At 45.8% G+C, this 24,566-nt stretch overlaps 8 protein-coding genes across 8 annotated transcripts; 3 read left to right on the top strand and 5 right to left on the bottom strand.

Annotated features, from left to right (window-relative positions):
• Positions 1-1,281: 1,281 nt before the first annotated feature.
• AGABI2DRAFT_120455 (hypothetical protein) lies at positions 1,282-2,690 on the bottom strand (the record flags this gene model as incomplete). The annotated part of the gene is made up of 3 exons (XM_006463580.1): positions 1,282-1,907; positions 2,049-2,243; positions 2,309-2,690. 3 exons carry the CDS (start codon positions 2,688-2,690, stop codon positions 1,282-1,284), a joined length of 1,203 nt encoding a protein of 400 aa, XP_006463643.1.
• Positions 2,691-4,103: 1,413 nt separating this feature from the next.
• On the bottom strand, positions 4,104-4,388 carry AGABI2DRAFT_194406 (hypothetical protein). Its single transcript, XM_006463579.1, has one exon. The coding sequence runs from the start codon at positions 4,353-4,355 to the stop codon at positions 4,161-4,163; it is 195 nt and encodes a 64-aa protein (XP_006463642.1). The 5' UTR covers positions 4,356-4,388; the 3' UTR covers positions 4,104-4,160.
• A 4,388-nt stretch (positions 4,389-8,776) lies between these two features.
• On the bottom strand, positions 8,777-11,003 carry AGABI2DRAFT_225504 (hypothetical protein). Its single transcript, XM_006463578.1, has 6 exons — positions 10,732-11,003; positions 10,557-10,681; positions 10,408-10,505; positions 9,662-10,360; positions 9,146-9,595; positions 8,777-9,073 (listed from the first exon to the last, which is right to left on the bottom strand). Exons 1-6 carry the CDS (start codon positions 10,936-10,938, stop codon positions 8,970-8,972), a joined length of 1,683 nt encoding a protein of 560 aa, XP_006463641.1. The 5' UTR covers positions 10,939-11,003; the 3' UTR covers positions 8,777-8,969.
• A 455-nt stretch (positions 11,004-11,458) lies between these two features.
• Positions 11,459-13,018, top strand: AGABI2DRAFT_187173 (hypothetical protein). The gene is made up of 2 exons (XM_006463577.1): positions 11,459-12,273; positions 12,326-13,018. The coding sequence occupies exons 1-2, from the start codon at positions 11,478-11,480 to the stop codon at positions 12,946-12,948; spliced, it is 1,419 nt and encodes a 472-aa protein (XP_006463640.1). The 5' UTR covers positions 11,459-11,477; the 3' UTR covers positions 12,949-13,018.
• A 3,334-nt stretch (positions 13,019-16,352) lies between these two features.
• AGABI2DRAFT_120451 (hypothetical protein) lies at positions 16,353-18,057 on the bottom strand (the record flags this gene model as incomplete). The annotated part of the gene is made up of 7 exons (XM_006463576.1): positions 16,353-17,048; positions 17,096-17,418; positions 17,471-17,554; positions 17,620-17,696; positions 17,752-17,761; positions 17,814-17,931; positions 17,977-18,057. 7 exons carry the CDS (start codon positions 18,055-18,057, stop codon positions 16,353-16,355), a joined length of 1,389 nt encoding a protein of 462 aa, XP_006463639.1.
• Positions 18,058-19,747: 1,690 nt separating this feature from the next.
• AGABI2DRAFT_120450 (hypothetical protein) lies at positions 19,748-20,463 on the top strand (the record flags this gene model as incomplete). The annotated part of the gene is made up of 4 exons (XM_006463575.1): positions 19,748-19,842; positions 19,904-20,099; positions 20,135-20,239; positions 20,293-20,463. 4 exons carry the CDS (start codon positions 19,748-19,750, stop codon positions 20,461-20,463), a joined length of 567 nt encoding a protein of 188 aa, XP_006463638.1.
• A 385-nt stretch (positions 20,464-20,848) lies between these two features.
• AGABI2DRAFT_194403 (hypothetical protein) lies at positions 20,849-22,588 on the bottom strand. The gene is made up of 10 exons (XM_006463574.1): positions 22,247-22,588; positions 22,120-22,192; positions 21,975-22,060; positions 21,735-21,913; positions 21,667-21,679; positions 21,559-21,603; positions 21,452-21,506; positions 21,239-21,398; positions 21,118-21,182; positions 20,849-21,062 (listed from the first exon to the last, which is right to left on the bottom strand). The coding sequence occupies exons 1-10, from the start codon at positions 22,544-22,546 to the stop codon at positions 20,965-20,967; spliced, it is 1,074 nt and encodes a 357-aa protein (XP_006463637.1). The 5' UTR covers positions 22,547-22,588; the 3' UTR covers positions 20,849-20,964.
• Positions 22,589-23,575: 987 nt separating this feature from the next.
• On the top strand, positions 23,576-24,565 carry AGABI2DRAFT_194402 (hypothetical protein). Its single transcript, XM_006463573.1, has 6 exons — positions 23,576-23,800; positions 23,857-23,920; positions 23,984-24,075; positions 24,127-24,192; positions 24,244-24,312; positions 24,375-24,565. Exons 1-6 carry the CDS (start codon positions 23,597-23,599, stop codon positions 24,462-24,464), a joined length of 585 nt encoding a protein of 194 aa, XP_006463636.1. The 5' UTR covers positions 23,576-23,596; the 3' UTR covers positions 24,465-24,565.
• The last annotated feature ends 1 nt before the right edge of the window (position 24,566 follows it).

The raw sequence follows: 24,566 nt of genomic DNA, 5'->3' as shown, positions 1-24,566 counted from the left end.
ATCATCATGATCTACCCTAGCCAAACTTTTATGTTACCCGAGTTCAGTGTGCCTGAGGCCGTATCTGAGACTCGGGACGAAACTAAACAAAAACATCACCCACAATTGTCAATATACATACAAGGACGCTAAGGTGCGCCAGGCCCGGTACCGGCGCCCTGTTAAGAGATGAAATTAATGGAACGGCCGTTGTGTTGGTGGGAAGACCGATTTAGCCTTGGTGGACGCTGCTGTATTAACTTATCAGATCATTTGACATCATCCGTCCAACCGGTTTGATTTGTTAATACAGCAGCAAAGAGATTGAGGACTTGTACGACCGCCGCACCACTAGTGGCGCCAGCGCTGATTAAAAAACCCAGGGAAAAAGAAAACAGGAAAAACTTGACTATGTTTCTGGATAATACTATGGAAGGCTATATAAAGCTCACTGTAACAGAGCGATATTATTTTATTGTACCCAAGTTAGCATCCCAAAAACATGACATAGTAACAATAGGCATTCCATCAAGCTACCTCAGTTCTATCTGCACCGGAAAAAATATATTCTGCAACTGCACAGCCTGCTATACCCCAATAACGAACTATGACTGTCACCAAACGAAGCTTAACTGCAGATAAACAAAAGATAAAAATAGACACATGGGAAGGTACCAGTAGGACCTAAGCATCACACATACCGAAGGCCGAAGAGGATATTGAAGAACCTGAAGAGTATAGGGAGGCTCATGACACGCTAATCAGCGTATAAGCAACCCACTATTCTGTGAGGGGTCATTTTGTGAAGGGTCGTTCCCGAGGATCGTGGCAAATAAGCTATGATAGGTATAGAAGAGTACACTTCGGTTTAAATTGACCAGAGTCCGTGATGTAAATGTGTGGGACCACCGAGTGGTGGTTTAATAAGACATGACGTGGAACGGTGCTTTGGTGTCTCCTGCTCCAAGCCTTAGTTTAGGTTGCATGCGGGCCAGAGTCCCATCTGAACCTTCGATGGAAGAGACCAAACGGAGGTCCTTCCTCACCTTATCTACGGTCAGGGTCCTGACTGCCAGGAGGCACATGTCATTCATTGTGATAGTCCATCTCCAAGAACATCACCAAGCATGCCAAGACCAGAAGTCCCTTTTTTCCTCATCCATGGAAGGCGCACCGTGAAACCAAGGCGAATAGAGAACGAAAGTAAAGAAATAGCAAACGATGAAAGCAACGGATGGTAACTAACAAATAAAGGGACGAACAAGACCTCGAGGGCACCGAAAGTGGAATACATATATACTGCTACAAAAAGACGGTAAATTCACCCATTCCAGGTACAACTTCATGCCTTGGGGGTCGGCCTCGTCGAGGTTTACAGGGTGCGAGATCCTGTTGTACCGCTGAGATGGCGGAGTTGGACGGCCCATTAGCACTTTGGAGCAAAGCTGATGGATGCGACGCAGGATGCTGAAGAGACTGTGAATGATTCGGACCCAAGAGTGGAAGGTTTGGGGAATTTCTCGTAGAACTTGCGCCGTCTGATAAATTATCCGCAGTTGAAGTTCCAGGTTTTGATTTTCCTTTCCCTTTTGGCCGTCCTCTTTTGGCTGTTGGATTCATTACCATTGGTGAGAGCTGCAACATGACAGGAGGGTGGGGCGGTAACAGAGGACCTGTATACGAGCCAGACGGTGGTCGGCTGGATAACTTAGCCGTCTCGTATTCACAGTCATGATCGGGTTGACGCAGAGAATTATGTTCGGACGAATGGGAAGAATGGTTCGGGGAAGAGAGGGGATTGGATCGCGAAACATTGCGTGAACCAGCAACCCCAGGGCCAGTAAGTGACGTGGGCGGCGGAACCTTCATTTCCGTGTCCCCATCGTTATCAAGTCGATCGTCTCTTTCCGAGTCACGCTCGCAAGGATCTACGGAAATAAAAAAGGATTCGTATCAGCCGTAAGCTCGGGTTCGACGATACGAATTTATGACAGGAGAAGATGTAAGTCTTCATTCCATCCCGGCGCCCGAAAGGGACTTTACGAGGCCAGGAAAAGTCGTTTACGTACCAAGAACTGGTGGCCTTGTACTAGAAGTTAAATCTGCATGATGATGATAATCATGATACAGCGACGCTGAACAATGTGACTGAGCCATATGGGCTCTGCCGTGTAGATTTGCCGTTGGGTTTACTTCAGACGGGTACAAGGGGGCTGACGCCGATACGTCATTCGCAGTCGATGAATTAGAGGACCTGCCAAGACCTGAATAGCTCAGTCATTCCGAGTTCAGTGATTTCGTGCCGACAAGGATAAAACACTCAGCTCACCTCCTGGGGTGTCGCTGGGCGCCAACATATATTGTGTCAAATCACCGCCCTCGGCTCCGTGACTGCCATTATGAGCATGAGCTGTTTGAATTCGGGTGACAGGTACAATTGGGAGCACGATCCGTCCATCGCCCGTACGGGGAAACAATTTTGCAGAAAGATGGCATGACGAACACATACAGCGTTCGGCCATGGGATAATGTTGTGATTCTCGATGTATTGGGTTTCGTGTCTGACGCGCCGATCGAGTCGGGACTTGTTGATGCTGGTGTGGGGTCACATTCCACGTAACTTCACGGCTTATGCGACCAGTAATTGAGGAACTGGGAGTATGGGTATGACCTGAGGGCGAGGAGATTTTGTTGGTGATTGGTCGTTCCATTGTGGCTTGAAAGTGGAGATCACAAGAAGATTACAAGGTTTTATAGTCGGGGAGCTCGGCAAGGGGTGGAAAAGAGTAATAGAAGCGGGAAGATGTTGACAGCAGTGAAGGATGGAAGGGGCGGCGAGGACGGGATATGAAGGAAGGGGTACCCTTGGAAGGAAAAAGGGGGTATAGAAAACCGGATTTGTTCAAACGGCCGGCAGAAAAAGGGTGAGTTTGGCGACCTGTTAGCTTTTATCAAGCCGGGTTGACTTTTCGTTTTGCGATCGAAGTTTGAGGAGGGTCCTGGCTTGATGATTGTGTAAGCCGCTGGCAAGATGCTCGGACCCTGTTCAATCCTAATCCCCGAAAGAATGGAATAGCACATCTCCATTAGGCTGTCATCTTTGACCTCGACGGAACTTCGTTGGCGCTCGCACATGGCCGATGGCGCATGGCACACTTCTTCCAGACCGTCCCTGTTGTTTCTTACGTGCAGTACGGGACAAAGTATGACATGAGAGTATTCACCTTGCCAACGATTGGTCAGTGTTGGTGGGTATCCACCACTGCAAAAGGGAACACACGCTGATCGGCTGAAACCGATCTGACCCCTTTCTTGCCATTTTTGTATTCAATTGATCCTTCAATGCAAATATGAACCAGTCTGACCTGATGCATCTTCTTAGCCCCCTTCCAAAAGAAAACAGTTGGAAACATCCTAATGAGGAATAATCATTCTGCTACTCCGGTTTTTTAGTCCGTTCTTGATGATTCAATATAAAGTTATGATATCCCACAGGCCGGTGGCAAAGATCCTAAAAAAACTCATGTCAAAGCTGTCATCTTGAAAAGGTCCGCAAGAAGTACCGAGTCGAAGAAAGACAAGTTGGACTTACATCATTCGAGGTGAAATGATCTTTGCTCTTGGTACTCGGATCCATCGGAGAGGTCTGGGCTCGTATACACGTCACTTGAGAGGGGCAGCAACATAAATGGGAACATCCAAATTCGGTGAACCAAGCGAAGCGCTCATGTGATCAGAGTCCTCACGCCAGTGACGCCACACCTCGGTTGTGAGTCCGACCCATATCGTTGGGGCCGAATGGTAAACACAAAAACAGAGAAAAAAGACAAAAAGGGGGGCAGAACGATCCGTCGAATCTGAGCATGAGCAAGATTCTCTGCGGTCTATGTACCCGTCACGCGGACATGAAGTACAGATTTGTGATCTGGCAAGCCAATGTTCTAATGCCCATTTTGGTGATTAAATTATGGGTTCAAATGTGACCTTCATAGTGACATGTTTCGGAAGTGTAAATACCCTTACCAGTGACAATTTATATCACCACTCAATGAACGTAATTGGCCAAAGAAAGTAAGAAACATGACGGAGGAAAAGAGAGTGAAACGGAAACTAATAAACGATGAAGACGGAAATGATTTAGGCATCGGAGATAGAGTAATACAACACTAACGTAGCACCACTCACAAATCCCATATCCGCTCCACATTCCTACACAAAGAGGCAGTCAACATAATGATAATAGACACCTGGAAAACCGTCAACCACGGCGAAGCCTCCTTTCGCAGTTTCATCTCCTCGAACCTTTCACCGTCCGAAACCTCGCCCCCACCAGCAGATAACCAAGTTTGCCAAGTAATCCACCGCTTGATGAACATGGTCCACCCTGGACCCTGTTGAGAGGTTACCACACCGTCCACTCGAGAATCCGGAACTTGACTAGGATCCCCGTCATTATCCAGTAAGCAGCCGCTGTACCGGCTCAATCCGCCGGCCATACCAGAACACACAGCCATAACACTCGTACAAGATGATGAAAGTACTTTAGATAATCCACCACGAGTAGTAGCCGACAATCGAAGAATGTCTACATTTTGCGAGACAACTCGTGCAGTCGAAACAGTTGACATTGCAGTCAAGAATGTCGTCAGTCGAGTCGAGGTTTTCTTGAGAATGGATGGCGGTGTCAAACGATAAGATGAGACTGAGCAAGGGCGTTTCGGTTTCGGCGCAAAACTCCTGGCACCTTTAGTAGTCGACCTTACAATGGCATTAAAGGTGTTTGCTGGGACAGAGGTGGTGCGTTTCAAGACTGAACGTGAGCGGCAAACGGGTCGATCATCGGTCGCAACCAAGGACTATCGTAAAAATCCTATAAATTAATCTTCCAAAGTGTATCATGAATATAAAACCATACAGGAGATGTGAACTCGGAGCTGTTCATCAAAGTCTTCCGAAAACTAGCGCCGCGACGTCTAGCCAAGCTCGGCATAACGATTGGAGGGGGGGGGAGAAGGGTGTTGAAGTAATGATGTTAACACAATCCAACCGTTATGACGAAAGATGAAGTGTAGGAGTAGGTTCAAAGGTTATTTGGGGAAAAAGCCCCTAAACTCAGGAGGACTGCCTTAAATAAATCTGCGTCCTCAAAATAAAAAAACTAAATATTCAACGATCGGCACATGGATGACATCATTCCGAAAAGAAAAGTGGGCCGGGAAAACCGGAGAGGAGGACTGGAACTTTCCTAGCGCGCTATTTATAGAACAATCGGTTGATCGACATATAGGCTATTCCGTAGACTTGGGCTGGCGGTTTGGTCTATGCTTATGGATAGTAAAAAAATGAAATAGTGGGATGATAGAACAATACTTCCAAAAGAAATAAAAGCAACGGTTCCCAGGCGTAGATAAACCAAAGGCCGTGATGGGATATGAAGCGATTTGGAAAATGCGATCGCGGGCTAGATTAGAACCGAGCCGACACAACGATGGAGAGGTGGGAAAAGACTCGTTCGCCGCGGGCCAGTTCCGCGGCTTGGATCTAAAAATGCTAAATAAAGTGAGACGACAGGAGAACGACACGGCAATTCCTTGAAACAAATCCCTAATGATATAAAAAACGAGTCACCGCCTACCAATGATTGTTTTTTCATAGGCGTTGAGATAAGTGGTACTCCGAGGAAATACATATCTCGGTTCCTAAGGCCTCAGCTGAAACGACTCTTCTCCTATCAGAAGGATAAATTATAGTTTATCGTGTATTATATTGGTATACAAAAATACTTCACATGTTCACAAGAACAAGTTTATCCGTATCATCGCAAAGAAAAAAAAAAAAGAAAAATTTGAAAACTAACATCCCGAGAACCAAAAACGGAATAACGCAAACACCCCAATTTCCACTGCCTTCAAGCAGAAGCGCAACATGACCTATAAATATGTGGATTACTATTAGACTATATAGAGTAAAGAAAAAAATCGTGGGAGTAGGGAGAGAATGCATAGATCAGAAGGACAAGAAGGTAGCGTCAATAAAATCCTCTGATGCAGACATGAACCCATATTCGAACTATTGAGATACATAGAGAAAAAGAGTTTGTTATTGAGATTGTATCTGCCTGGTATTTGACAGGTATTGCCATGTCCGCACTGGATTCCTTATAATTATATTATCATACATACCTGCAAACCGGGTTTTTACTGACGAGGAGGTTTCAGATAGCGTCGGAAGAGACGGCACATTGAACAACACATGAAACATCTGAACAGAAATCTTTGTATTGATATGGGCGGCAAGGACGAGGAGTAGATAACTAATGGAGATTTAAAGGTAGGAAAGCAACACGAGGTTATTAATAAAGAGGAGTCAATAGAGTAGAATAAAAATAATTACTAGGTACGCACTAAAAGCTACTATAAGGCGCTAAAGTCGAAACATCCCTCTCTGGCCTCCATAAAGAACAAGGTACATTCTGGTACATTCTTTGAATTTCCAATCCAGAGGTCAAATACTACGGTGACAGGAGGCCGAGGACCGCGACAGCCTCACTGGATAACTAAAAGAAGAGAAAGAGAGGAGAGCGGGAACAACGGAGATATGACATTGAGAAAGATCGAAGCAAGGTATTTCATATGTGTCGCGGGAGAATATCTAATCCAAAAGGGTGTAAGCAGGGTTGACACGACGCGAATCGAGTGATTGTGTTGTTAGCCATCGCACAATTGAAATTATCATTCTATAAGGAAAGCATCATATCCTCGATATAATGTATAACAGCAAACGGTGCGAAGGTAAGGAAAGCATTAATAAGAGGACAAGAAGGAGGAGATAACGCTCGGATAGAAAATGCAAGTATAGATCGCCATGCCTGAACAGGAACGTGAAGATCCAAAAAGAATCCGGCTAGAGAAATTTCAGTAAAAGAGATCGAGCATAGCAGAAACGAGTGTAGCTAGCGACCCAAACCTATGTTCCCGCCCGACCGAATATACCATACGCTATACTGCGAGAGACACTTCGACAGTAGGCGTTTTTATACCTACATGAGCAGTATATATAAATGAATTTAGAGAGTTGCAACTCGAGCATGGAGGCCGCAAGTCTTAGGAATGCGTTGGAGGGGAGCAAGTAAAGAAATTTTGATTCGGTGAACTACTAGTGAGTTCGTGGACGACGATAGCGTTTAAGGTAGTGAGAGACGGCTTCTTTGAGCGCAGCCGATACGACAAAGTCACTCATATCGGCCTACTTCCACAAGTTCAAAATCAATCAGCGAGACGATCACGAGGCTCAAAAGAACCCCCGGGTGTGAAGATTCAAATAAAAAAAAGGAACGAAGAGAGTTGAGCCTAACCATCAAAACTATAGGTTGAGCGTAGGAAGATCAGGCAGTGGCAATTATAATTAATAAATGAAATTCAGAGCACGCCGGCTTGAACAGCGAAGGCCGTAAGTCATAGGAATGTGATGAAGGAGATGAGTAAGTAATGAAAGTTTAGTTTGGTAAAAAGTGCGACCGAGGCATACGACAGCGCAACGGCGAACTAGTGAGTTTGTGGACGACCTTAAGACTTAAGGCAACAAGTAGTAATTAGAAACGGCTACCACCCTTGACTGCAGCCGATATGACATCTGTGCAGCCAAAATCACTCATATCAGCCGACTTTCCACAAATTCAAAATCAACCGGCGCTAGGCTCAATTATTAGACCCTGTGTGAAAAATTCAAAGAAAAACAAACGATGAGGAGTTGAGTCTAACCAGGAAAAACTTGGGTTGGGCGTTAGGAAGAAGAGCAAGTGGCGATTAGACCTTTTTTTTTCTTTTTTTTTTTGGTGTAACTATTCGGCTGTCGACAACTTCTAGGCCTAGTTGGGTGCGCTTTGTGCGCGGTGGTTGGACCCAGTTTTTGGTCTGCTAGTACTAAGCGAGGGGGGTCACCAGGGGAAATACCTTTACGCACGCCTTCTGTTTGGGAAGGTAGTATGGGGCTCGGGCTACCCGAGACCTTCGGGTTGACGTAGCCTAAAAACCCCAGACCTCCTCGGCCAGTCGGACGGTAGGTTCTCTTTGTTTTGCTATTTAGTCCTGCCTCATGTTCTTTTTTACTATCGATTGTCTCAAGGCTTTCGTTTTGAAGGTATTGATGTTAGTACTATGTAGGCAGTCCATTCAAATCCTCGTTTTCGAGTTTGTGTTTTTATTAAGTTTGTTATTAGTCTTCGTTTCGGTTATTTTGCTTATATCGTTGTTTGTGTTTATGGCGATTAAACCTTATTTTCTGAGGTTCAAAGATACTTACTATACGCTATTTAAAAAAAGCTTTACAACTCAGAGAAAGATACGAGGTTAGGCGTACCACATCAGAAGTTTGGCAATTATCTTTTTTTCGCTTGTACAAGCTAAAAGAGCGATAAAAAGCGATAAAAAGCGGCAAAAATTTTTTTGCCACGTTTTGGGCCCGGATTTGAAAAAAGCTGACTTCCTGCAGATGCCTTGAAAAACTGGAAAAAGCGAAAACCTGGAAAAAAACTGAAGGTTACAGACGTTACTACTCGATCTACCTAATGTTGAAAAGACCATTTTATTATTTCGACTTTTGCCTGCCTTTTGCACATATATCAAATTTGCAAAAAGGCCGAAAAGCGACAAAAGGTAAAAAGCAAATTGCCAACTTGCTGATGCCACGCCGGGGTGCTCGTCGAGTAGTTTCGCGGACAACATGATTGCCATTGCCATTGGTTATTGAGTAGCCACTTAATCACTTTCAACAAAGGCTCACATTTCCACCAAATCTAATCTTCCAAATTCATCGTAATATTATAAAAAAATGGTCATAAAATAAAAACAGAAATATCCACGTAGACAATCTAGATATGTTTTGATTTTTCAATCCATTAACATTATATTCTTCTTGTTCGTTTCGTTCCATTAAAAGAGAAGAAGAAAAAAGAAAAAAGATCGTCAAAGTTAAAACTCAACCCACGACATTCACATCCACGATTTCACACCCAACCCCAACAACCCAAACGAAGCCGGCAAGACCTCTATAGATATAAACGCAATTCCCGCATACACAATCACCTTTGTCAACACTAAACGATAAATAATAAGTCAATAATGTGATTGAGAGAGAGAGAGAGAGAGAGAGAGAGAGAGAGAGTTACCATCAGCGTCATAATGTTTCACTCCTTGACCTTTATTATCTTCTTCTTCATCATGATCAAACGTAACATGTAAACCTCCACCTTGACCACCCACATTCACGACTTTCCCAATCTTTTCATTCCCATTAAACACACCTCCATTCACAATCCTCACCCTCCTCCCCTTCCCTTTCCCATCCTTCCCATCCTTCTCCTCCATCCCAATATCAACATCAACATCAAACCCAACACTCCCCGGCAAATCAATCAAACTCGGAATCGGATGCAACACCCCCACACCCTGTTTCGTCATCGCAAACTCAGAAGGTACAGATTTATACTCCGTCGCAGGTGTATAAAACCTTCTATTCGGTAACCTAAACGCTCTTGCACATAATCGGAAGAGAGGTGGAAGAATGAGATGTAAGGCTGATTTGGCTAAGAGTCGCCATGTAAAGATGACCATGATACCTATGGAAGGATGAGATATTTGTGTGTGTGTGAGGAAAGAGAGAAGGATGATGACGGATGACGAACCGATTGTCATTTTTAGAGTAGCAGCACTCCACCAAGTCAAATAATCCAACCACCCTCTTTCAACTTGTATCCACCCCCTTCCAACATCCAAAACCCATCCACTCCCCGGCATAATAGCAACCCTCTCCATAACCTCCTTCAACCCCGAATGTCTCTTAACCCAATCCCCCACAAGAGCACCAAAAAACACACTAGCAAACGCAATAGCATCTTCAAAACACGGACAATCATCCACAGGTTGAGGATGTTGATGAACGAGAAAAAGACATAAAGGAATTAATATAAGGGGGACTTCCCAATGACCGTTGGATACCCAATTCCATAAATGGGTTTCCATACCGAGTCCACGACCGAGGTGAATGGTGGTGGTAGGAGAAGAGGAGAGAGAAGATATATGAATAGGAATCCCATTCCATGAACTTGATACCCACCAAATAGCAGTCCCTAAAAAAACACCACAAAAACAATCTGTAAATGAATGCATCGCGGTATATAGTCTTCCAAAAACGATAGAAAAGGCGTATATGGCCAAAATGAGGGATAGGATATGAAAAGTGGTTGGGGAGAGTGTGGTGGGGGTGGAAGAGAGGGGTGGGTATGTGAGATCGTAGATGTAGGCGAAGAGGAGGAGAGCTATGGAGATGCTGTTGGTGGAATGGGTGGAGGGAAAACCGTATTCGAGATGATGAGATCCCATTGCTGTGGTTTTTTTAGAAGGACAAAGTGGAAATATGAAGAGACCTTACTGAGTCGAGTGACGGGAGGAGAGAACGGTCGAGGTGAACAAAATAAATCTTTCACGACAGAAGAACAATAAACGCCAATAGAAAGCGCCGACAACAAACTACAAAACACCTTTAAAGAAATCCATGGTTACACATAAACGGATACACACCCTCTCGCGAGATCAGTATATCCAAACCAAAAACAGGCCGGCAAGGTGGTCATGAAAAAGGTATGTGTGCCCAATGAGGATGTATACACGAAATACGCATCCAACCAGGGTGTTCGGATTTTCTCCTAAAAGGTCATGGGTTGGCTGTTCGTGGATGACAAAGAAAGGCACGTACCTGCATTTGAGCTAGGATTTGAGACTCTTTGCGGATAAGAGGGAGAAGCCATCTTCGAGGAGCGGCTCTCCATTTGGGAAGCATGGTATCGTAGAGGTCCATAGCTTTGTTTCCTGGAACGGCATAGTCGTCAAAGCTGGGAGTGGGAGAAGCGGAACGGGAAGAGGAGAGGGAAGGAGAGTCGTAGTCTGTGTCGTCGACGTTCATCGTGCGTGGTGCAGAGTGAATGGGGTGGGCTGGGTTACTAGGGACTATTTCCTAATGGAGTAAGTGAAAGGTCCGTGCGTCGATGAACCTGGCCCTAAACTCCTGTTACCCCAGAGCCGATCAGATGACCAGCATTCTCGTGAGCAGGTCTCGAGACTCGATAGTATATGAGGGACGTAACCCTCTCGTACTCTGCTCTCCTCTTCTTTATAAAACACAGTGGTGGTTTCCATGATGTCCGTTCTTCCCCTTCCCTTCCCTTTCCCCCTCCCCTTCCCCCCCTCAGTTTTTGCCCCCCCCCCCCTATGAGTGTTGGCAATCCGATAGTGCCGGGGAGAGTATAGCCGGATCAGTGGCAAGTGAGGGATATTTGATTTGCCGGGAAGGGATGTGGGAAATGCGGGGTAGAGAGGCGGAGATTAGTGTGGAGATGGGAGAGGACCCCTGGAAGCGCGGAGATAGGGGCCCGTGGGAGTGGTGGCAGCCATATAGCAGCGGGGGCGCAGGCTTGAGCACCAATGGCGTTCTTTTCTGAAAACATGCACGGCGGATTCGATGCCTTTCGCAAGTTTGCTGCCCCAGACGACTTTGACGACGACATGGCCGCGTTGACCGGATATCCTCCTCGCAGCACCCACAACATCTTTGACATCTCTCTCCAATCCCACGAGCCATTCACGTCGTCCATGCGCTACGAGCCTCATCCCTTTGCGCTCAACAGGCACTCTCCTTCTCGTTCTCGCTCCCGGTCTCGTCCTCCTTCTGCCCCTCGTCCCACCCGCGCACGCCGCGGCAACAGCGTCAGCAGCACCTCCTCTCCACCCCCCGCACGCCCCCAGGCCATCCTCATCCCAGGCACGCACTCCCACCACCGTCTCGCTGCCAGTCTCGGCGGCGGAAATGCTGTGGGCAGCCAGGCCTGGTTCATGAACTCCCACTCTTCCCCTTCCGACTTTTCTCTCCCCACCCCAGACTCGATGCACTCGCACCACCACAACTACACCCCCTTTTCCCTCAACTCTCCTACCGATATGCACCTCCCTCCCCTCTCCCACCACCCCATCCCCCAGAGCGTCCCCAAAGACCCCATCGGCCCCAATGGCACCATCATCAACGGCATCAACGGCCTCGGTATCAACATGTCCTCCCCCTCTTCCCCACCCCAAAGTCTCACCGTCGTCCAGTCTTCTGCCGAAAAACAAGCGGCGATAGCCAACGAAAAACGACGTAGGCGACGTGAATCCCACAATGCTGTCGAAAGACGCAGAAGAGACAACATCAACGAAAAGATCTCTGAACTGGCTACTCTCATCCCTGAATGCATGCTCGATGTCGGCAAGTTCTCCTCGTTTCTCATCTTGTCATCACCTCTAACGCCTACACACAGGTGCAAATGGCCCCAATCTGGATGATCCGCTTTTATCGCCTATATCCCCTATCGATGGTTCAAACCTCATCTTGAAAAAAGAAGACCAAGAACTCTCTACTTCCTCTCCCGCCAACGAAACTGGTATCGTCAAAGCCAACAAAGGCATGATCCTCAGAAAAAGTGTCGAATATATTCGGTATCTACAACAATTGGTCACCGCCCAAGGAGCTAGAAATCGTGAATTGGAATCGGAATTGAAGATGTATAGGTCGTCTGGTACGGGGTCGGATGTGGCTGAATCGGAATCGTCGCATCATATGGTGCTTGCATCCGAGTCAACTACTGCGAATACGGGATCGTTTAATGGGTTTACGTTACCACCGACACATGAAGATGATGAATTGATGGTGGAAGAAGGACTTCATCATCATCAACATCACCATCATCATCATCATCATCATAATCCTTATCGCCAACAGGAAGACGACATGAGTAGCCCTGAAGGAAGTGGGATGAGTAACGAACATGAGAATGGGGATTCTTTGGAGAGGGGGAGGACGAGAGATGTCGCGAGACGAACTGTGGAGGATATGGGTTTGGTATCGACGACGACGACGACGACGACGACTATGGAGTCATGATTTTTTAAACTTTTGTATGAAATAGTTTTTTTTAGCGTTATTATGCTTGTTTTTTTTTTTTTTTTTGTTTATGGAGGAATGGGTTTATTTCGTTTTGAAATGAATAATACCCTTTTATTGGTTTGTAATATTATTGATGTGTGAGGGGGATTTAGAGCGCGTGTTTATTCATGGGGCGTTTTTGATCCTTTTGCGATTTACCAGCGATTTTTAAATTAAATGGAGAAACGAAATTTGCGGGGCTTTGACGATGAAGATGTTAAAGCGGATTTTATATCGTCGGGATTTCGGATACAAATAGGGCGAGAGTCCGATGAATGATGTACTTGAAACTGTAAGGTTAAGTTGTCACTCACAGCTATACGCAATAATGTCGGTTCTGGGCTTTATCGGCGTCATAAAGACGCCGAGCGGAACACCGCTCAGTGATTTATATTATATTACTTGCACAAATGGGAAAAGGGTGTGAGATTTTTTTTATCTTTTTTTGTTGGAGGGTTTTTAATCATCGTCAAGGTTTTTCGTTTCAACATATATGTACCAAGTACGAAGAAGAAGAAGAACGCTCCTTTTCTTGTTGAACGTACTTTACTATACTTTACGAATTCAAAAAAAAGACCATACAACCCGTATAATAGCCGAAGACCCTGAAACTTCAATTTTTGTTTGTTTGCTGGGGTTTCCCCCAAAACTTTATTACCCTGAACATGTCGGTTTTTTGATTGATTCGTGGGGAAGGTGGGGGGTGCTGTTAGATACTGATTAGATTACTAACACACAGCCATTTTGGTGTGATATATATATACTTGAATGATGATATGTATGTAATTTCAATGTTTTAGTCTATTTCGAGTTCAACAGTTGACGTTGAATGTCGTGCCGTTATACTGTTATACTTGTCAGTTTTTGGAATCTTGTTGTTTGACGGTTTGGGTAGGTTCAATGGAACTCTTTTTGGTTTCAACGAACAAAAAGTCCATATGGAAATAGTAGTAACCGGATATTGTAAATATACAACCACTGGCCACGCTTTGGAGGAAGGAGGAACAAAGGGAGGGGCTAGGGTTCATGGATGTGAAGGGGTGGACAAAATCGGATTGTTTGATAAGATTTTTCAGTGTGATCCATTTCCCTTCCTCCCTCTATTTCCCCTCCCTTGCGAGAAAAAGTTACAGGTATGCAGACATCTCATTTGCTGAACATCCCAACACCGGCCCTATCGGAACGGCGCTTGTAGTTCCGAGTTATTTATAGTTATACAAAAAGGAACTTATAAAAGAGCGTTTTTCGCAAAGAGAAAAGAAAGAAGAACGAACTGTGCTGGGAATTCCTTTTTTTCTTCTCTCTTTGTTCAATTTTGGAAGTATGATACTTGGAACGTCAACAAATGTACAAATCATGACGACTGTTGATTTGAACATGCATACAAATGTGATGATGAGAATAAAACTATAAATCTACCAGCATTGTTATCAAACTAAGCACGCTAGTCTATATTTAGTTATGTTCCTTCCTTTTGATATGCACCAAACCAGAAAACCCTGGGCTCTTTGGAGTGATTTAAACGAGTACTCGAATACTGGTGCGTTAGTCCGAGTCAAATCGATGTTTCTAACGATTCTTCATAGGATGCGTATGACAGAATGTTCATTTGCTACCGTGTTATAAAGAAGGGAATGTCCAAAGGTACAAAAGTCCACGTGAAGGTGGAGCTCACTTTTGGCGGGGCTGAGATCGAGAAGCCACAGTTGGAAGATCTCTCAAATCTACACCTATATTTAACGCGTCAAAAAGGACTCTTGGCGGCCCCCGCAATCTCCTTTCTATTGTTCTATGTAGACCAATTGAGTTTTTATTTGACAAGAGTTCTTTCGCATTGGCTAATACTTCACAACCTTAGCACCACGTTGGGAGATAAGAAGCCCAACGGTCGTCGACCGCCACAGCAATGCAGTACATAGTAAGCGCCTATCGATATCCTTAATAGCTCTAATACATCCTTACCCAGGACCAACGCCTTTCTTGATCTAGCTTTTAAGATCTCGACGCCAATCGATATGAGTATATTATCCCGTAATTAGGCCGCGTGACGCCGAGGTAGGCATATCGCCAGCTCTTGATTATCCAAGAATCTCCGGAACTACAGGCATTCCTGAAGAACGATTATGGGCTGAATTCGCCGATTGAATGTCCGAAAATCAGAAGCATTAGACAGCCTTCGATAGATGTGCCCAACGTTCCTTGCTTATTCAGCTTGAATTTGAGAAGCTGTTCCAACCCTTTGAAAGGGTACTAATGATCATTTCACCACTAATGATCCCTTTTTTGAATTGGATTTTTGATCAAGGTAGAAGCTTGGAGAAATGAGAACGATTCCAGGTTGGTTCTTTGTCATCTCTATTTCTGCCTTGTAGCTTCTTATCCATCCATATGCGTCTCTGACGTCGTTAACGATCCGGGAACCAGTGATAAAGGAGGCATTATCAACTTGGCTTATGCCACACACGATTCCGTAGATGCTCAATCACAGTAGACGGTTATCGTTTCTGTGTGCTTCCCAATACTTCCGGCCCGGAAGAAGGATGTTGAGTTTCCATATAAGAAAAACTATCGTCGCATCAAATAGAGTGTCCAGGGGTCTTATGTCCCTGATGGAGAAGCGGCAGCGTGTTGTCAAGATAAGGTATGTTCACCTAAGCCACAGCGAACCCAACACAATGGCGGAAAGACAGAAACTTGCCTAAACAATCTGGGCCAGTCGATGCGGAAGGCCAGATAACGAATGGGCGTATTTAAGGCGCGGGAGGGGATGATTTCATAAGCGTCCATTTCTTCTCATCTTACATTCTTGAATTATCAGATGAACCGAAGAGGAGGAAATACGGAGATAAGTGCGAAGGGAATTTGGAACTGGATTTTCCAAGACGATACTCTTCTTTGGGATCCGCTCGCACCTTACTAAATAGCGCTTATGACCTGTGCACTGACCTCATCACATTCCATCGAAGGGAGTTCCACAGAGATCTCCCGGACATACATGTTGCTTCTCTCCGTATTCTGTATTAAGGCACAAGACAAACATCAGGCGAGGTTTTTCCTCAAAGATCAACATGAGCAATCGGAAATAATGGACTATGACCGCTGCCCGCGATAATATTAATTGTCGTCCCGAAGGTGCCGGTGCCAGGGTACATAGTCACACAGGCTGAAACAAAATTGGACAACGGATAAAAGTCCTCGCGGAGCCAAAGCTGGCCAAAGGAAGGCAGACAATAATAGGGTAAAGCGACCCTGGTAAACAAGTTGTACTCCAATAATGATTCAGGTTTAGAAAGCGGATGCCGATGCCATGAATCGAAGATTGAACAGATGTTGTGCGTTATGTCCGAAAGCTGGGGTATTTGTCATGTGGGGATATTCCTCGAAGGTGTCTGTGCTATGTTTAATAAGACAGCCTTGGGTCCGGAACCAGATGCAAGGTGAGACTCGTCAAAGTTCCAGCCGGCTTTTTTCATGTGATCGACGAAGTGATCATACTTTTCCTTGACAACTTGAAAGGTCGAGCGTATGTGTTCTAGTGCTCCTTTCTGAACCGGAACTTGATTCAAGGCGATAGAGCGACATATCTCTACTGCATGAATCCAACTCTTCAACTCGTCTGCTCGTGTGAAGCCCTCCTTGAAACAGATGTGAATAATCGGGAGGTGCCCAGTCTCATGGCTAGGATTGAAACAGACAATGTACTTGTCCGCGTGGAAGATGTCAAGATATTCCTTTGAAAGTGCGGGACCCCTCATGACGTCGAGGGGCGCAGAACCGACATGACATTTCCCAAGAACTAGGCTCGTTGTAGGGTCACGGATGTTTTCGGGTCGCTCGAAAATTAGTTCATGACTTGCAACTGCTTGAGGAGATGGTGCGCATTCGTCTTTGGATCGATACCACAACCAGGCGATCGTCGCGCGGTGCCTGTTTGGACTCCGAATTGCAAGGCCCCGTACAGCAATATAGTTGATGACCAGATGGACGGAGATAAGGAGCAATAAGACAGGATATGTAACCCAAGGCGACGTGATGTGCGGAATCAAGACACTTCCCAGCTGGAACGGTATTAGTGTTGCTACTCGGCAGCATCAAACAGACGCACCAGCATGCCTAACAGAGCGAGAACAGTCTCTTTACTAGAGTCCTTGGCATTTAAATCGCCCACATCTCCTACCCCACCACGAGGAGTTGCAAAGTGCAACGTAATGGCAGCTTTAGCCCCCCCTGCTAAAACACCGCAGACAGCCCGCAAAGCGGCGCTGGTGCAGAGTCCAATCACTCTAGCTCCTGGAAACATAAACGCGCTGAATACCGGATTAAAGACGTCGACCACTACCGCAATGTCATTCAGCACGTCAGCCAAAAAGCGATATTTTTTGGCCTCCGGGACTAATCGTGTACCCAGGTAATAGGCCCCGATTATGGCTATGAACGCGTGAGCTTTTTCCTTTACGTGGAGTGAAGGGGAGCCGTTCACTTGCGATTCTTCCAAATATGTCTTGAAGTACGGAAATAAGCATGGCCCCAGTTGATGTGGCAGACGGGTCGCCGACGCCTATCCCTGAAACAGAAAGGGAGTATATGAGTACAGTACAGGATATAAATTTAGAATCTCGTTCAGCGAACCTTCAAGAGCGGCACGGGAGGCCAGAAGAGATGCCAGAGAGTTACAAAATGCTTGAGCCGCATTTAAAATTTGGTATCTTTGTGTGAATTTTAAGTATGAGGTGTATTCACAACGTGTTCGGGACGCCGTACAGCAGATAGTCTAGACACGTCAGCACCGTGTATCAGAGGTTTAATACATAGGAGGGGCCTACCTGGCGTCACTGTATTAGGATATCCAGCGGGTAGAAAAATTTTAGTCAGGAGTTCTTTTGTGTCTTGGTGTTTGGACCTGTATTCCCTATGTGATTTCTTTTCGACGATATGAAGCGTCTGATGGAATGTCAGCGTCTATGAGCAGATGCACGAATGTGAAACCTTTTCTGGCGAGTAATACAGTTCTCTCATTTGCTTCTTGTCATCTCTTTCGACGAGTAGAAGGGCCGGATTGTCCGACATACTTGAGGTTGAGGGGGTGAAAGTGAGCAGGAGAGTCGAGACCGAGGTCGTTGCTATTAATGGCCGTGAGTATTACGTTGATCCTGGGAACATCAGTATGTAACTTAGCTGGAGAGTGACAGAATGCCTGAGTCAGGGCAGGTCGAGAATGTCAGTCGGTCGAGGTAATTGTTGACAACTAAGTTATCTATTCTGTATTCAACTCGACTAGACGACTGTCCCTAGACTTGTTGGGATCTTCAGCGGAGTTATTGCCGAGGAGACAAGATTTCGGACGGCTCTGGGGAGCTCCGGGGACATCCCACTATGACCCGATATCAAAATTTCAAAGGCCTAGGATGCAAGGTAGATCGAGGGTTTCCTCCTCGTTTGTGTCACTAATGAATACTCGTCGGATAACTAGATACATGGCCGACTCGAGAACGTCGCTGTGGGAGGATCGTTGTTGATTGTCACGACGTTTTTAGTAAGAGACGAAATCTTGCCATCTTCGACTTCAGATATGTGTCAATGCCGCTCATCGATAATACCCAGCGAAATGGGGAGTACCTGAGAATGACTTCGGAATAGGGAGGTAGGTTGATCAAGTCCGCTGTGGTGGGAACATCGTCTTCTGTCTGACTCCAGTCATATAGGCTATTTCACCATCCCATTCTACCATCTTATGAGGTATGACTGGGCGTAGTGCCATCCCGCGAATTCTGAATAACCCATTGGGCATCCACGGGGGTACGGTACGAATTTTGAATTGTTGGAAGATCGTAATCTGGAGTATTCTGGACGTTTCCGGTTTCGCCTTGGCTTCCTCTACGGCCCGTCGACACAGTGCGCTTGACAATTAATACTGCCTAGCCGGGGCTGCGGGGTGACTACTTTGGGTCAAGTTAGGGGATTTGAAGCAAAATACTCATGATCAAACTTATGATCACAAAATTGGTTTGGTCGACTGCTAGTCACGGAGTTCGAAATGTATATCCCAACTTTGTGATGTCAGCCATTCTCTCCGTTGTATACACCTACCTCTCTTTCCTTCGCAAAGAGAGCTAGAACAAGGTCAAGAGACCCTTCATGCGTATATTGTTCGAAATGGCGAACTTGCCTAAAGATAGTTGTTCTCCTTGTCAGTACACCCTCCGCATCTCCCCAGTTTGCCTCACCCGCCATCCCCGACCCCGGCTGAATTGTGCCCGGACCGCTGCGTCGTAAGTTTGCTCCTTTCTATATCATTCTTATTGTTGACCCGGAGGCAGGAGAATATTGTCTAGGCGTCAGATTGCTCTGCGTATGCGTATGCACTACTCCTATACTAAGTATTTTGACCAAGACAAGGGATCGTAACACGTCCGACGACGCAATGACAGCAAATAATTTCATCTACAGTGAGGCGGATTTTGAGGATGTGAAGGTGACCTTATCAGGGTCTACGACAACGTCAAGCTTCCGACTCCCGTCAACAACCCTGATGTATGGGCGATGTTAATGCGTCTGACCTGTGTCTGACATATATCAGCTGAGCCGCCCCGGTAGTTCATTCAGTGGTCGTTCCGGTCTTCAGGCCACCACCCTATTGCATTTGACGACGACCGTTTGTCCCCTGATGACCCTCACGATCTTGCGCACCTGAAACAACCGTTCCTTTATTTGTGGCAAGACCATATTTGCCTCCGCTGCTTCCGAAAGCAGGTCGGAAATGGATCTTCGGACTGCCATAGATGCTCTACTACGACAAGCATTCGATAGCAGACATAGAAAATATGGCGGCAAATCATCACAAGTTGTTTACCGGTAGGTATCATACCAGTAATGTAGAGTAATATTGCTGATTCACTCTCGAGGACTGAGCAAGAATTGTGTCTTCCGGCAGTGCCCCCCGGGGCATAGCGAATGCCGATGCGGTCGTTTGGTCGCCGATTCCCTCTGGCTTTAACTATCTCATCTGGGGGTTACCCAATGCCCATGTATTTTGCGCAGAATCACGCCGAAGGCATGACTTGCTGGCAACGTTCGTATTCGAAGCGAAGTTTCAAGATAAAGAGGCTGCAGTACGACAACTTGTTTTGATTTATGTTCTGCACAGCACCAGCGCCGCGCGCTGGGATTTGAAAGCCACCAGATTTATGGTGCATTGTTGGTAGGAAGTAATATCACATTGTATTCGTCGAAATGGACCCAGAAACATGTCGTGCGTTCTTTCCTTCTTCCGCTTTTGCCTCCTTCACTAATGCTTATCATTAGTACACCATTATCTTCGACTTATGGGTATTCTCAAATCTCCTTGAGCTCTTCGTCTTCCTTTGTCAGCTCGCCGACAATATCCACAATCGAGTTCGGGAAATAAGTGATGAACTAGAGAAATATGAGGTCGGCTTCACGAGGCGTATCACAGATGCTGTCCAGGAACTCTAGCGACCTTGGAAGCATTCTTCTGGACCAAAGTCGGGAAAAAGTCTTGGCAGGGTGGTTCTGTAGAAGGTGGAATGGACGATTCGGCAGGGTGAGGGTGAATATGATGATGATGGCATCCGAGATGGTGACCAGGAGCTACCTTATAGCTTATCATCCTTTGAAGGATGTCTATGTCAGAAGTCTTTAAGGATCCCCGAAGGATGTTTTAAGTTGGAATAAACAGAACACAGATGCCTCGACTATGGCAGTGTAATCTACAGAGGATTGTCATAATGTCTTTTGTCTGTTAGTACTCGCTTTTAGAATGATATATTGTTTTTGTAACAGATATTATGTTCGGGTGGGTTCATGAAATAGTAGCCGTATCACTTGCATCTCGAGAAAACCGTTCACTTTCATGGTGGCCGTCGTTAATCATGCAAATTCTTTTACAGCATCGATAATCCTATGGGCATACAATATACATAGTAACGGACAAGCTCATTTCTGTCTGCAACCGCTTCACTTCACTTCTCGACAATTTGTTCGGCGTATTGTCTCAGGCCCTCCTGAAGCGGTTCGATCTGTGCTCTGAGAAGGTTGATATTTCCTATGAATTTCTGACAATGCCAAATCAATAACACTAACATGATCAATAGGGACCCTGGTTCTTACCCTTTCTGTGACCGCTCTCACTCCTCCGTCGAGTGCAGCATCGATCTCGACGCATTGGCCGGTAACCTAGTCGAATATTCATTTAGTAGAGAAAAATAATTTCCGACTGAGAAAAGCGCTCACAAAAGCCCAGATACCCGCAAAAATGCCTAACTTGAAGCAGATATCATCGATGTTGGGTTTGAGCTTCTCAAAGCCTGCCTGCATAGCCGCTAAGGCCTGCTGTTTCCGGAAAGTGCCGGCGAGCTTGGCTCTGGCTTCATTAAGGTTGGCCTGCGCCTCTAATGGATATGAGTCCCTAAAGGCTCCCTGAACGTCTTAAAGCCCAACTTACTGTTGCGTTCCACTACAAAGTAAATGAGGAAACCGAGTGGGATTAGGGCTAGGAGCTGAGAAAATGTCGGAATCAGAATAAAATGGAGCGTGGTGGTCCATGCATACTCCAAAGATCCAGGTGCAGCCCAAGGTTATAGCAGCGACCATGATCTAGCCAACGACGCACAGTTTTGAATGAAGGGGTTTTGCCAGGCAGTATATATAACAACCTACCTTGTGGTTGAATCTACGAAGAAAATGGTTTAGAAGCTCCCTCACAAGCAAACCGTGGAAAAACGTACTCGTCAACCTCTGCCTGATATTGGGCAATGTCAGCCTCACACTGTTCAGCGTCTTCCGTAAGAAACTGCTTCTGTTCCTCAATGTATTCCTTAAAATCCTTCGAGAAATCCCCAACATCGCGGCTAAGATCTTTAAACATGTCTGCAATTTCTGTTGCGTGACTTATCGGATGGCGATCCTGTGAAAGAACATTCGTCAAAATACGTAGATTCGATCAAGACTAAGCATGGTATAGCTACAATGTATGATTTCAGTTCAGCTTGTGCATCTTTCAACTTTCTGTTAGACGTGATTTCCGCGACCATCTTAAGGGTGTCTCCATAATCTGTGCAGTGTAACCGCCAGTAAGATAAAAAAAGTGCGACTTCAAAGAGAAGGACTCGCCTGATAATGCAGCCGCAGTTTTCGATGCAAAGTTCCTTGAAGCCCAGAGAATGCCCTCTTTTCCTTCCCAACGCTAGCACGCACGGAGGTTATTCCAATATAAAAACAGATGGAAGAAATAGCTCACAGCCTTGAGCTTAATCCACTTTGGAAGGTGCACCTTTTCGATGCCAGGGAAATCACCACCATATTTCTTGACAAGATTGGCCAAACCGGTCTTGACTTGCCTGAAGTCACGATCGATCGCGACAGCCGTCTGACCGATATTCTTGCACTCCTCACCAAATTTCTCGATTGTAGTCCGCTTTGTCAGATATTCTGTTACTTTTTCCTGTTTCTTCATCTTATCGTTCTCGGAAAAAGAATCCCAATCCTCCCACTCAGGCGTTTCTTCGTCGGAAGATGGAGTATGAGCGTCAGTACCCATGGAAGACGAAAGGTGCAGAGGCGAATATAGAATCCAACTGAGAATGTCGGTAGATGGAACAATCCACTCATGACTGCCTTTTATTCAACTGCTTCGCCGAGCGAAAGGAAGACAATGCCGATTCCATTTTTCTGGAACTTCCGGTCGAGTTGCTATTCGGGCAACGTGTAACGGTACCCTTGATTCTAGCGACACATGATACCTTCAATGACGAATGATGAATGGCTATGCGGCGTTGCGCCAAGGTTTGGGGTGGTACGAACCTCCTTCCATGCGGACACTCTGAATAGAAGATGTGTAGGACGAGCGAACAGTATTGGCTGGGTGGTATTAGCAAGCAACTTCTGAATCACGCGTGACCGTTTAGCATTTTGAATGTTGAATACTGGCCTTTGCGGCGTTGCGCCAAGGTTTGGGGTGGCACCAATCCCTTGCCATGAGGACACTTCGAATAGAAGTTGTGTAGGACTAATGGTATGGGCTGGGTAGTGTTGGCAAGCGATTCACGTGTGATATTTCAGCACCTTGAATGATAAATGAGGCGAATGTCTGTGTTGTCGATGCTAGTGATGTCGGAAAACCAAAACTAGTCTGATCCTGTTACGTTTGCCTGATCTAAAAAATGGCCTGACCTTGACCTGACCTCTTCTGATCCACCCTGATCAGGCTCTGACCAAGGCGTCAAACACCCTGATCTTACTGGATCATCCCGCCTGGGGCTGATAGTGTCTAATCAGGCTTAATAGAACAGGCAAATTTCAGTTTTCCGACAGAAAGATTTACAACTCACGAGAAAACTTCGATCGTCATTGTGACCTTATTATCTCGATTCCTCAAGCGAGCCTCACTCGAGAAAGTCGCCAGCGGCCAATCGGATGGATGAAGGGTTGAGAAACAGCGACCAATGATATTATTCTAGTATTTGTTCAATTTTCCAAAGCCGGCCCAGGGCCGAACCGTCGCACCAGCCCAGCGTCCTCAGACTTATTTATGCAAGGAGTTCGAAAATTATTTCTGCACCATCCTTCCTCCGCATCTTGATAGTACGATATGGAACCCATCGATTTTCCTTTCGCCCATCGCAATGTTGTTCGAAACATCGTTTCCGACGTTAAAAGGCTCAGCGATGAGTCCCTCGCAGCCGACAAAGACATCCACGACATCAAACGTGCCTCCAAGGCTCTTGCAGAAAAATACAAGAACAACATCACTGCAGTCGCTGAGCTTCCAGCTGGCGTGGAAGCATTCGCCGAAGTGCCTTCTTCGCGATGAATGTCATTACCTGCATCGTCTGACTGCCAGTTCAATAGCGTTTCAATGTTCTTCTTTTGGCAGCGCGTGACGGTGCATCGCGTGGGGTTAGCTGTATCACTGGTAAAATGACTTACCGTTCTTTCAATTTTCCACCTTTTTAAAACTCAGCTATTTGAATCCTAGATTTTGATGAGACCGTTACTGGGGCGATTGAGGCCATTAAAACGCAAAAGAACCTGGATGATGCCATTCTAGAGCTCAAAGAAATTGCTAAGGTTTGATCTGTCTTTATTCGTTTTGGTTCCATGCCGAATGGTTTCTTTTAGCAAGAGCCTCAGCCACTAGAAGGTTTTCCTGGTGCGGAACAGAAGTTTGGCTATATCTGGACAACTGTATGTTGAACAATCTCTGACTTTTTGCTACCTCTTACGCCATGTCGTTAGGCATTGTCTGATGCTGCTAAGATGCAGAAGGTCCTTGAAGAATCAACTGATATCGAGAAGACGGTAGAGGTGACCAAAAAATACGCTTATAACCCTGTAGCTGCTTGCTGATTTAATCTCAATCAAAACAGGAACTGACAGAAGCCTTCGCCCCGGCCAAAGAGGGTTACAAAAAGGTTAAGGAAGCCCTCAGGGTATACGCGGCCACGAATTTGAAATAAACGATTGTAATTAAGTATACAGTGCTATATAACTCTATAATCCGATGTTGCGCAATCGTTTACACGCATGAATAATATCTATCGATATTACTTGAGATTCGT

Source organism: Agaricus bisporus (assembly GCF_000300575.1).
Source record: "Agaricus bisporus var. bisporus H97 unplaced genomic scaffold AGABI2scaffold_9, whole genome shotgun sequence".
In the NCBI taxonomy this organism is placed as follows: domain Eukaryota; kingdom Fungi; phylum Basidiomycota; class Agaricomycetes; order Agaricales; family Agaricaceae; genus Agaricus; species Agaricus bisporus.
Note: the sequence above shows the minus strand (reverse complement) of the source record. Positions and strands in the feature narration are given on the sequence as shown.